Source organism: Xyrauchen texanus, chromosome 29, assembly GCF_025860055.1.
Source record: "Xyrauchen texanus isolate HMW12.3.18 chromosome 29, RBS_HiC_50CHRs, whole genome shotgun sequence".
In the NCBI taxonomy this organism is placed as follows: domain Eukaryota; kingdom Metazoa; phylum Chordata; class Actinopteri; order Cypriniformes; family Catostomidae; genus Xyrauchen; species Xyrauchen texanus.
In genome coordinates this window covers 20,624,749-20,637,361 of record NC_068304.1, presented here as the reverse complement: position 1 = coordinate 20,637,361, position 12,613 = coordinate 20,624,749, and the positions used below count along the sequence as shown (strand labels likewise).

Genomic DNA, 12,613 nt, shown 5'->3' with positions numbered 1-12,613 from the left:
GCATCATGATGAAGGAAAATTATGTTGGCATATTGAAGCAACATCTCAAGACATCAACCTTGAAGGTAAAGCTCAGTCACAAATGGGTCTTCCAAATAGACAATGACCCCAAGCGTACCTCCAAAGTTGTGGCAAAATGGCTTAAGGACAACAAAGTTGGGAGTCGCGTGGTTCCATGTGAGGGTTGGACATGTGAACGGCAAGCTCTATGCACTTTGCTAGTTTTTAATACTTTTTAGGTCATACACCGGTGAGACTCTATACACCCTGATCCATAACTGTTCTATGAAAACAATCAAGTCAAAGAATTCAAAATCCTTGTGCTCTGGAGACATTAAAAGACACTTACATGCTCAAGCTGTTACCCTAGACAGGGCTGCAGACCAGGGACTCGGTTTGGATGGTGCGGAGAAATCCAGTGTCAACTGGCAAGTATGTCGGCAATGCTGGCGAAGCTCATAGCGGACTTGGAGGATCTTGCTGTAATACGTAGGTCAATCACTTCCATGTAGACAAAATTCTCTGAGTTGGTTACGAAATTGTTGGACATCGAATCGATTAGCTGGAGTCATCAGAGAGGGAATTAGCTTCTAAACCGCTAGCAACCAAGGTGGATTTGGTACACGTTTAGGGAAAAATTGAGGATTTAGAGAATCGTAATCGACGACACAATGTCCGAATTGTTGGAATTCCTGAGCACAAGGAAGGCAGAGATATGGTGAAACTCCTGGACGAGCTCTTTCAGAGTCTGCTCGACGTAACAAGCCATACACTGAAAATCGAGCAAGCTCACAGGGTCCTGGTTCGGAGATCCTCTGAGGGAGATGGTCCCTGATCATTTCTGGACATTACATTGGTAAGTAAACATCTACAATTCAAATGTCTCAAACAGATAAATAATAAATGAGTCGTTATTGTTTTAGCAGAAATTCAGGGGCAAATGTTGATTTTGGCAATTATTTACGCACCTAACGCTGATGATCAGGGCTTTTTTATAGATATTGAAGGGATGTTGCAAGCTGCTGGCACCCCTCATATAATAATATTGGGAGGAGACTTTAAACTTTTGATGGACTCAGTCTTTGATCATAGTGAAGCAAAAGTGTGTAAGCCCCCTAGAGCAACATTGTCACTTCACAGGATGTGTACAAATCTTGGTCTTACAGATATTTGGAGACTTTTGAATCCATCTGGAAGGGACTAGACATTTTTTTCATCAGTCCATAAGATTTACTCTAAAATAGATTTTTTTACATATCCAAGTCCCTTATTTAATCTGTTGTGGATTGCTCAATTGAAAACATCTTAGTCTCAGATCACACCCTGATGAGTTTAGAGGTGTTGCCATATATGAAGAAAAAGAAATCATATAGTTGTTGCTTTAATGAATCCCTTTTGCAAAATCCTGAATTCCAACAAATGTTAAAGGCTGAAATCCATGATTATATGGAGACCAACTGGTCCTAAGTATCCATGTTGGGCTTGGCTTGGGAGGCACTTAAGGCAGTTCTTAGAGGCCGGATCACACGAGAATTCTTGGAGTTAGAAGGGAATATTATAAATGCTAAAGCAGAGCCGAAGCACCAAATGTTGTCTGATGGCCAAACTGATGGAGTTTTGGCTGTTCAGGGCAAGGCAGTCATACTTTTGAGTCTTTTTCTACCATTCCCTCGAAAATGGCTAGTTGTGAAATATTTACCTCGGTCATTGATATTAATAATGCTTTTAAAGAATTCTGTCTTGATCTTTATAGTTCCACATATTCATGTACTGATTAAGATATTAGGAACTTTGTGGAACCATTAGATCTCCCTAAACTGATGACTGAGCAAAAAAATTCTCTTGATTCCGGAATAAAATGGAGCTTGATGAGGTAATTAAGGCTTTACCTACAGGCAAGGCTCCGGAGCCAGACGGCTTTGCAGCTGAATTTTTTAGATCTTATGCTACAGAACTGGCTCCACTTTAGTTAAAAGTTTATACGGAATAATTGAAGAATGGAAAGCTTCAGCCAACCATGACACAAGCCCGGATCAGTCTGATTCTTAAAAAGGACAAAGATCCAAGCTACCGTCCAATTTCCCTGATTTAGCTAGATGTAAAAAGAAATTCAAACATTTTGCCTAACCGATTATGTAAAGTTATGACATCTCTTATACATATGGATAAGGTGGCATTTATTCAGGGTCGTAGCTCTATGTTGTTTGGCAATAAAGTATTGATTGATTGACTGTGTGTGTTTGTGTGTGTGTGTGTGTGTGTGTGTGTGTGTGTGTGTGTGTGTGTGTGTAGTTTTTTTTTTTAATTTATATTACATTTTTATTTTATTCTATTTTTATTGATTTTTTTATAATTTTTTATTTTGATGCTGTATTGTATTGTTGTGCACTGGAAGCTCCTGCCACAAAGCCAAATTCCTTGTATGTGTAAGCATAACTGTCAATAAAATTGATTCTGAAAAAGTATGTGTGAGCAAGGAGGCCTACAAACCTGACTCAGTTACACCAATTCTGTCTGGAGGAATGGGCCAAAATTCCAGTAACTTATTGTGAGAAGCTTGTGGAAGGCTACCCAAAACATTTGACCAAAGTTAAACAATTTAAAGGCAATGCAACCAAATGCTAACAAAGTGTATGTAAACTTCTGACCCACTGAAATAAATCATTCTCTCTGTTATTATTCTGACTATTCACATTCTTAAAAAAGTATTATAAAGTTAACTGACCTAAGACAGGAAATGTTTTCTACACGCTCAACACCAGTTTCATGTACAACAGTAAAAAGAAGACTCAGGGGTGCAGGCCTTATGGGAAGAATTGGAAAGAAAAAGTCCCTTTTGAAACACAAAAACAAAAAAAGTGGGTAAAGAAACAGACGTTTTTCAAAACTCACAAACTTTGGCGCAAATCTAGCAACAATTTTTTTTTCTTATATGCACATATTTTAGCCCATTTATAGCCTGTTATCTTCTAAACTAAGATCAAAAAATGGCCAACAAATCAATAATAAGCTACTAAAGTGTCAATTTTACACAATGTAAGTCTATACAAGCCGAATGGGATAAACAAGAACATGATTTTTTAATTATGTTTTAAAGTACATGAAAAAGCCATGCAACTTCTGATATGAGACTAAATTTGAGGCCGAGACAAAAGTTAGTGGGACCTTTTAGTTTCACTAATATTTAAGGATTAATTATATAAATGGCACTTCACAGATACTTAGAATACTTTAGAATAAAACTTTTTCTCTAAAGAGTATTATGCAAGGGATAATGTACAGTCAGTCGGTTATTATCACAAAATAAACCCTGACAGGGTGATTAAGACCCCAATGTGAAGTGGGCTCACCAAATAAATGGACATGAAACATTGATTTGCATTGAAATGATGTAGTTATGTGAGAATAAATAAATTGCTGAACAGCTGCAATCAACCTCCGGTTTGAGTTTGAGTTCTGTTGTTGTTTATTTTGTAATTAATGACTGAGGTCTGACTTCTCATTATGCATCTTATTAAAAGACTACTTGCCAAATAAATAAATAAATGCACATGAAACATTGATTGAAGTTGAAATGATTTAATTATACAACACGTAGATATCGCACAGTGATACGAGAAGCAGGAATGATGGTTCACAATACCCAGATTAGTAGTCTGATACGTGGATGTGAGGTTGTTACTGAGCAATATTAGACTGCTAGATGGTGCCATTGAAAAAACAGAATAGAATATTCCAGAGAGCCGCGTAACAAATTCTGATATTTCATCAAAGGATGGTGTAAAGGGATTAAGAGTTGAGAATTAAAATAATATTTTAATAAGAAACAAACAAAAATACAAACACACAAAGGTGTCAGACAGCTGTCCGTAATTCTCTCTCTGTCGCACTGCCGTCTCCGGTCGTCCCTTATCCGTGGAATCACGACCCGGCCCCACCCTCCGCCCTGCCACAGATGGCCTCATCCAGTACACATCCACAGAGGTCTAGGCTAAGTCCCTTATATTTACTGACCCTAGAACAGCCTAGAAACCTCCTAACAGCTTAGCAACTGCACAGCAATGCACTGGCAAACATCCTAACTTCATGTTATTACATTAACATGAAACATGGACACTGTAATTCAAAAGTGTTCCCAGAATTTAGTAGTATGGTGTCAAAAGCAGCTTTTTTGCAATCCTTTTGAATCTTTACACTTTACATGATGCAAACTCCATATATAAGACTCTTTTAAACAACAAGCTGTTAACTTGAGTTTGGTCCTCTTTTGGTTAGAAGCTCTCAGAATATGAACATTCAGGAAGTAGCATGACCTCAGAAACCCAGAGAGATGATTTCCTGTTCTAGTTCTGTTGCACACATGTGCATTCTTCCCTATGTCTCTCAGCACACCCACTGTACGTGTTTTAAAACGTGACTACTTCCAAACTCTCACACTCAACCAAAAGACAACCTACGCCCTCCCCAGGCCCTGCACTGCATTCTTGATCTCTGAATAACCATTACACATACTTTCTTGAGTAAACACACTATCAGCTGTTTTTAACGTACAGATAAATCTGTGAGAAAAAGTGTGGAACTCATTCGTGAAATCCACACCCATTTCAGTTTAGATGCTCAGGTGAATGGCTTGAATATTGTTTGGTGGGTATTATATTATATTTGGTGGGAACAACACAGGGGTTTGGAGGTTTGCTTGACAGAAGGCGTAGTGAAGATGATAGATGCAGAGAGGAGCAAGCACACAAACATTTCCTTTGCGAAAGCCTTGTTAAAAAGGGGCAGGATGTATGTGGTCAAACTGTAGAAAGAGGGAATTGAATAATGCAGATACCCAGGTCAGTCACAGTACGCTTACACTCTCTACCTAAGTGACTCAAGATGCTCGTAGTGTATAAATGACAATTAGCACAGCAGATAGTAATGAATACTAGTCCTAGGGGTCAAGAGTTGTAGACTCTTGTAGAACACCAAGAACATTTGACAAGAAATCTACAACAATGGTGAATATGGCAGTGCTAAATAAAATAAACAAGTAATGATTTACTCACCCCCATGTTGTTCCAAACTAGGGCTGCACAATTAATCTAAATAAAATCGAAACCACGATATGACCTTGTGTGATTATTAAATTGCAAAGGGCTGCAATTAAATTAAATAAATAAATATTCTGCTCCCTTCAAAGTTTATTTGCGCTGTCTCAGTCTTCGCAAGGCACAGGTATCACAATAATGCAGAATACAAGATGGGGTATAATTCAAACATCTTTATTAAATGAATTCTGAGCAAACAACATTAACAGCAACACCTGTAGAGTCCAGAAACAACTCTTCCTCCAGTCATTTGTCATAGTTTTTAAGGCCTAGAATAAAAAGTAACATTTATATTTTGTGCAAACTGAATTATTCAATCAATCAACATTATTTTTTGACAGCAACAACTATGGTTTTACCAACAGGGAAATGTAGTTAACAGTGACATTGAGCAGAAAGCTTACATATAACCAGTTTTGACAGAGCTGCTGATAAAAGTTAAATGATCAGCATCGATTGATGAGATGAAAAGAAAATTGGAGATCGGTATCGGAAGTTAAAATCCTGATTGGAGCATCCCTAATATTCAAGTTGACTGTGTTTCAAAAACTAATGATGATGATTAGTGAGCTGAGATCCTGTCACAAAATGGACAAAAACAGGTACACTGTGGATGGTAACATTTAGATATGAAGAAGACTTTGTTTCTCAGTTTATATATTTATTTGTTTGTGGTTGAACTGAAAAAAAGTCTCAGTTTGGTTCTTTTTAAGAGGGCTCAAGTGTGAAATCCCCAGTAGCCTTTTTGCAGTTGAACATGAGGAAAACATTACCATCATAATCACAGTTCAAATCGCAATATTTTTCAAAATAATGGCAATATGACTTTTTGTCCAAATCGTGCAGCCCTATTCCAAACCCATATGTCTTCCTTTCTTCTGTGTAACACAAAAGGGAATGTTAGGGACTGACAGCCACAGTCACCATTCATTTTCATAGTATGGAAAAATTATGCAATGAAAGTAAATGGTGATGAAGATTAACATTCTCATTTTGTGTTCCAGACAATTAAGACACACTAGTTTGTAACAACATGAAGGTGAGTAAATGATGACAGAAGAGTTGCTGAGCAAAGAGTGTAATGCAGGTTAGTGGAAGAAATGTGTGTTAGGTATGCTAAAGACACTTTTCCTGTGAGCACACAACTAGTCCACAGCCACAAACAAACGGCAATACCTATAAACATTAAAGGTGCAGTCTGTAAGATTCAGAAACCCTTGTTATTAATGACACTTGTGGCCGTTAATTGAACTGCAGCCAGCTGTCTGTTGCTCGTGATGGCAGGGAAATGCCATAGGGACACGAGCGAGCATCGACCAAAACTGACTGAACGTGATTCATCAGCATCATGCTGACAGATGAGGCAGCATAAATAAAATTACACAGTTATGATTGTTTTACAACAAACTTTTGAGACTGCATATTATATTTGATTATCCATTGCTGGGACAGAACTAAAACAAAGTGTGGATATAGTTCTGTCTATGCGAGGCTGTAGTTTGAAATAATCACTTTTCTTTGCATGATACATTGACTGCATTTATACAATAGCCTATGTCGGCTTTAGCAAGCTAGCCAGCTTAATTAATAGCTGTTAGCTAAAGTTGGTGGATGATGACAGTAGCTGTTAATAAAATAGACTGTACATTATAAATATGATGAGACAATTCAGTATTGATGCGATTCCATCACAACTGTCATGTTAATATATCAATGCGCTATTGTTTTATAATAATAGAATGTAACTATTTTCTGTATAACCAAGTTAAGTTACACTAATGAATGGAGCTTTTTGCATTATCTTGAACATTGTCTAGCATTCATTTCATGTGTTATTGTAGTTTACCTTGCTGAATAATTACAGATTAACATTGACATTATCCTGACTTTTAGCATAAAGAGAAGATCGACGTTACTAAGTAAGGTATCTTGCAATTAGTCAGCATTAGCAGGCAAGATCAAGTTAGCTAAAATTACACAGATCAATCCTTATGGTACTATATTTCACATGCTTTGCAGTTATGTAAGCTTACCTGTCCAATAAGAAGAAAGCCAATTCAGGGTTGGTTTTGATCCCCAAAACCAAATGAATGTCCTTCCAGGAATCAATTGCCCTGCCGATGTTCATCCTAGTTTTCGCTCGACCACAATCACGTTCCCGCTTAGCCAGACAGGATTCAGTAGATAATTTTTTTTTTGTTGCTTACTCCGAGGTGTAGAAGTCGGTGTTGAGCTGGGAGCTGGACGTTTGCTGGATTCCATCTCTAAGATAACGTTACCTAGTGTTGCAGACTGTCTGTTGATTCTGTTGAATAGCTGAAGTGCTGAGGCAAGGCTCTCGGGAGAGCGCATAAATGTCAAATCCTTTGGGTTTTCCCGGCAAAAGTGACCCGCTCCCTTCTCCCTTCGAACTCATTTTTTAAGTTGTGTTACAAGCCGTTCACACATTGGCAAAAAACATTTTTTGCCTCTTTAAAAGAAAATGTATCATTCTGTCTCTCTCTACTTTTCAAAATTTTTACTTCTGCTCTAACTTCCTTTTGAAATTTGCAATACGGCAAATATTGTTGGATCATGTAAGATAAAATATGCATTAAATAACTTGTGATACACATCATTTATAAGCCACTTTGAATAAAAGCTCAGTGAAGCTAAATGTAGTTATGCAGGTAAAAAAATTTAGGTGGTGATAATATTAGGTTGTGTGAGTCTTGTAGGAGGCGAGTCTTAAAGGTCAAGGAGCGATGAGTCTGCTCTTCTGATAATAATGGGAAGTTTACTGCACCAATGAACGTGAGGTGCAGGCCTTCTGGAATTCACCAATAGAGCTGCATAATAAATGACATTATAATCACGATTTATGTCTCTCACGGTTAATTAAGCATAATCATCTGCAAAACTAGTGAGCCAGCAAACAGAAATTATCAGCCAGGTAAAGTTGTAAATTGCCATTCATTTTCATTGTAGGCCGTGTCTACGAATGATAGACCAATCACAGTCTCTTTCATAGTCCATTTTCACCTCAACTGACAAGTCACGCTCTCTTCAGAAGTTTGTCACTGGACAATCACTATTTCACTTTCGAGAATGCACTGGATTACCTACTTGCCGCAATGATCTGTAATATTACACATCCTCGGAAAACACTTGAGGATAATGATGCGGTGTTATAGCATTCTCAAAGGTTCTGTGCTCGATGCACAATCAATTAATTCCATCTCAAGCTTTGATAATGTATGAAATATACAGAACAGCTGTGCCCTGAGTTCGGTTAGGTTTGTGCGTGTCGCAAACATGCGCTGACAGCATTATACTGTATGTAAAATTCTCCAGATTTACTTCAGTTGCACATTTGCACAAAGCTGGCGCTAAAACCTGTTGTTACTGTTGCCTCTGATGGTAACACACAGAAATAAAATTAAAAAATAGGCCTATGGAAAACAACATGATCACACATGAAGTGAGAAAATTGTTTCCAAATGTTCCATTGACCCCATTATGTAGAGTTACTGACAAGCTGCATCTCCCATGAGACATTTTTGCATCAGGTCAAGCATTTTACCTTCTCCTTTGGCGTGACAGGAAGCGTGTTCTAATATCACACTTACGCATAATCAGTGGCAGACGTGATTTGGATGTATAATAGTGACCACAACTTTCAAGTTCCAAAAGCACATAAAGCAGCACTTCGCGTCATAGCACTAACCATTACCCTAAAACGCAAGTTTGCTTATGAAAAACTTGCGCAACAACAGCATACAAAAAATTGGCACACACGGAAGACACACTTGTGCAAATCCTATCAGTTATTGACCGCCTTATGTTACATTTCTATATCTGAGCCTGACATATAGGCAGCATAAAAGTAATCCATATGACCCCAGTGGTTAAATACATATCTTCAGAAGCAATTTGGTAGGTGTACATAAGAAACAGATCAATATAAGTAATTTTTTACTATCAGTCTCCACTTTCACGTTTTTTTCTTTCATTTGGCAATTCGCTTCTTCATGCAAACTGCCACATACTGGGCAAGGAGGAGAATTTATAATAAAAAAGGACTTAAATATTGATCTGTTGCTCACCCACACACACACACACACGTTCTTGACGTGCACATCCACTGTTGATGTTTTTACCTTTGTCTCCTGTTGTTTACCAGCTACATCTTTGTGACAACAATGACAAGTTCAAAGATGCGCAGTCAGAAAAATTGGGCTGCGCTCGTTCTGTGCTGGAGCATTGTGATGACGAGAATTTTGTCACAGGTCCTGTACCCGGACGCTCAGTGTTCACATCTGACTGAAGCATTCTTTGGGCTTTAGATAAGCAGGTTGTTGCTGACAGTAACAAACGCATCAGGCAAATCCATAAGAATCAATAGAGTTTTTTTCAGATGAATTTCTCCAATCTCAACTACACAGATAGTAAAGTAGGCACATACATGCTCACAAGTGTGTAACCCCAGGCTCAAATTCTGCTTGGTGACACAGATCTGTTAATTGGATGATAGTTTGAAAAGCAAACTATAAACAACTTAAGTACTTAGAATTTAGTTTGTTTGGGAAACATGTTTGAAAGCAGTCATTATTTTAGCAAATCCATTTGGTGCCACTAGTCCCAGAGAAATTGCCTAGGAATATCTGGTACCAAACGTGTTTATGTTGACAGTGACACCTCTGAAAGGGCAGCCCAATGTTTACTATTCAAACCTATATCATTAATCACTAAGTGCAGAGACACACTGTCAGGGCCGTAACAAGGTAATTTGGGGCCCCTGGATGTATCTTGCTCTGGGCCCCTTTCCTATTAAAAAATACAGTTTAGAATTTGTTGTGGGCCCCCTTGGACCTTTGGGTCCCTAGAATCATTACCACCTTTTCCCCCACTAGCTATGGCACTTCATACTGTATATTACAGTCAGACGTCTTATATTTTGAAGGTCTACAGTATCAGCATTGCTTTTAGAAAAAATTCTACAGTAAGCCACAGGAGACATACCATATAAAATTTAACATCATCTTCTGAGACAGTTTTAAAAAGACACAGATCAGCGGTCTCTTTAAGGCATCACAAGTTCACAGATAAAGTGAGAGCACAGTTACGGCCTTTAAGTTAAATCAGATCAGTTGTTCTCAGAGATAGCAAAACATCTGAGCCTGGTGGGATTACATAACTCTTTAGTAGCCTTTTGACACAAAAATGCAATTTCAAAACCACGAAAGAATACCAAAAAGAGAATCATTTTTCATTTAGTTTTAATATTACTTTACCCCATTACCTTGCTGCAAGTGGATCAATTTTTATGTGCTCTCCATATAATGAAAATTTATGGTATTTGAATCAAGTTTTCAAAAACCCACAAGTTGCAATTTGACTTGATATGTTTTCAACTCAACCATTGTGTATTTACAAAAAAAAATTTTTTTAAATGATGATGATGATAATTTATGCTCAGTAAACTTTACATCAATGTCCAATCCAGCTCCCATTCATAGTTATTTGTCAAAACTGCTCCAGTCTGCCCTCGATATCAGAAACTATTTTATAACAGCTTAGCTTGGTGCGCGCGCACACACACACACACACACACACACACACACACATGTTGTGTTTCCATGTTTTATGGGGACTTTCCATAGACATAATGGTTTTTATACTGTACAAACTTTATATTCTATCCCCTAAACCTAACCCTACCCCTAAACCTAACCCTCACAGAAAACTTTCTGCATTTTTACATTTTCAAAAAACATAATTTAGTATGATTTATAAGCTGTTTTCCTCATGGGGACCGACAAAATGTCCCCACAAGGTAAAAAAATTCGGGTTTTACTATCCTTATGGGGACATTTGGTCCCCACAAAGTGATAAATACACGCTCACACACACACACACACACAGAGAGGTGTTGAGCATTTACATTCACTTGTTTGAGCCACAACATCGTAGCAGTTTAAAATGTCAAGTCTGTTAGAAATATTACTGGTTGTTTAGTTTATGACTATTCATACAAACGTCCAAAACAAACGGAGAATTTAATACTAACGACTATTTGTTTTATTATTATTTACCATAGCCAGCTATTCTGGTTAGCTGAAAAGCGCTACAATGAATGCTAGCAAGCTACAGCTGTTAAATCTGATATATTTTAAATATATATTTTTCTTTTTCTTTAAAACGAGACATAAAACGAGCTATGACACTAAAAAGGCAACAGTTCTGAAGACAATAGTGCGTATTAATGACTTTAGCAAGCTAGTCGTAAAGTAAACTACCATCTCGGATATCCTTCAAGTTACTCCTAATAATTTCAGGTGATTGACAGACTAATAAAACGACTTAATCGGCTGACAATTGCACTCAACTTAATAACAATCTATCTAAATAAATGTTAGAAAATCGTGACAAATAGTGAATAGTCGCTTTTTTTGCCAGTTAGCAGCGTTAGCCGCACAGATATTTGTTGTATTTATGGACGTGTGTCAAAAACTAGTGAACTGTCTATCTGACACCATAATTTAACATCATATTTGTGTTCTGAACGTTCAGAAAATGCCTGTACTGGTTTACTTTATTTTCAGACAGCCCACAATATGTACCTCGGTATAGTGATGCATTTGGTGTTGATATTCTGGGTAGTGATGGCCTTCTCCAACTCCTCCAGCTGTCCTGTCTTCTTCAACTTCTTCACCAGACTCTTCACGGCCTTCTCACACCATTTCTCCTCCTGTCCGTTCTGCTCGCCTTTTTTCCAGCCCAAAAGTCTCTTTACAATAGGAGGCGTGAAAGGCAATATAGACATATTTAATATAAAAAAACAGCTCCCGATATTTTCCTCGTATGATCAGATCAGATGGTATGGATGTATAAGGATAAGTCCTGTGTTTTTAAAGAAGGGTTGATGGATCTGTTCAATGGCCAAAAAGAACTGACAGTTTGTTTTATGCCCATTGGAATCACATTGCCGGCTGATGAGATTAACACAGCATGTCTGCTGAAAGTGAACAGCACACAACTGCAGCCCCGGCGAGACCCAGCGCTGTCTGGACCCGCCCCTCCTCCTCCACCACCCTGGTGAAGACTAGAGTTTTGGGCAATGAACAAGCTCATATCAAAAACCCATGTAAAAATGAGATATTCTTATAACTTATTTTACAGTACTGTGCAAAAGTTTTCGCAAATTATGCCATAAATAGTTTTCACTTATCAATAAACATAATTCAAAGACCAGTAAAGAGAAAAAAGCTGAATCAATATTGGCGTGGCCACATTTGCCTTTAAAACAGCACCAATTCTCCTAGGTCACCTGGAAACAGTTTTTCTTGGTTGTTGGCAGATAGGATGTTCTGAGCTTCTTGGAGAAATCAGTGCAGTTCTTCTTTCTAATTAGGCTGTCTCGATTGCTTCTGTCTCTTCATGTAATCCCGTGACTCTATGTTCAGTGGGGTGTTTTGTGGAGGCAATGCCATCTCTTGTATTTTTCCTATTGACACACTAAAGCTGAAGATATAAATAAC

General features: G+C 37.8%; 1 protein-coding gene across 1 annotated transcript in view; it reads right to left on the bottom strand.

The window, feature by feature from the left end:
* Positions 1-12,118, bottom strand: part of LOC127623237 (mothers against decapentaplegic homolog 3-like) — a 37,914-nt gene extending 25,796 nt beyond the window's left edge. The window contains exon 1 of the mRNA XM_052097584.1: positions 11,696-12,118. Within this exon, the coding sequence (XP_051953544.1) occupies positions 11,696-11,898 (203 nt within the window). The 5' untranslated portion in view covers positions 11,899-12,118. The remainder of the gene's footprint in view (positions 1-11,695) is intronic.
* Positions 12,119-12,613: the final 495 nt, after the last annotated feature.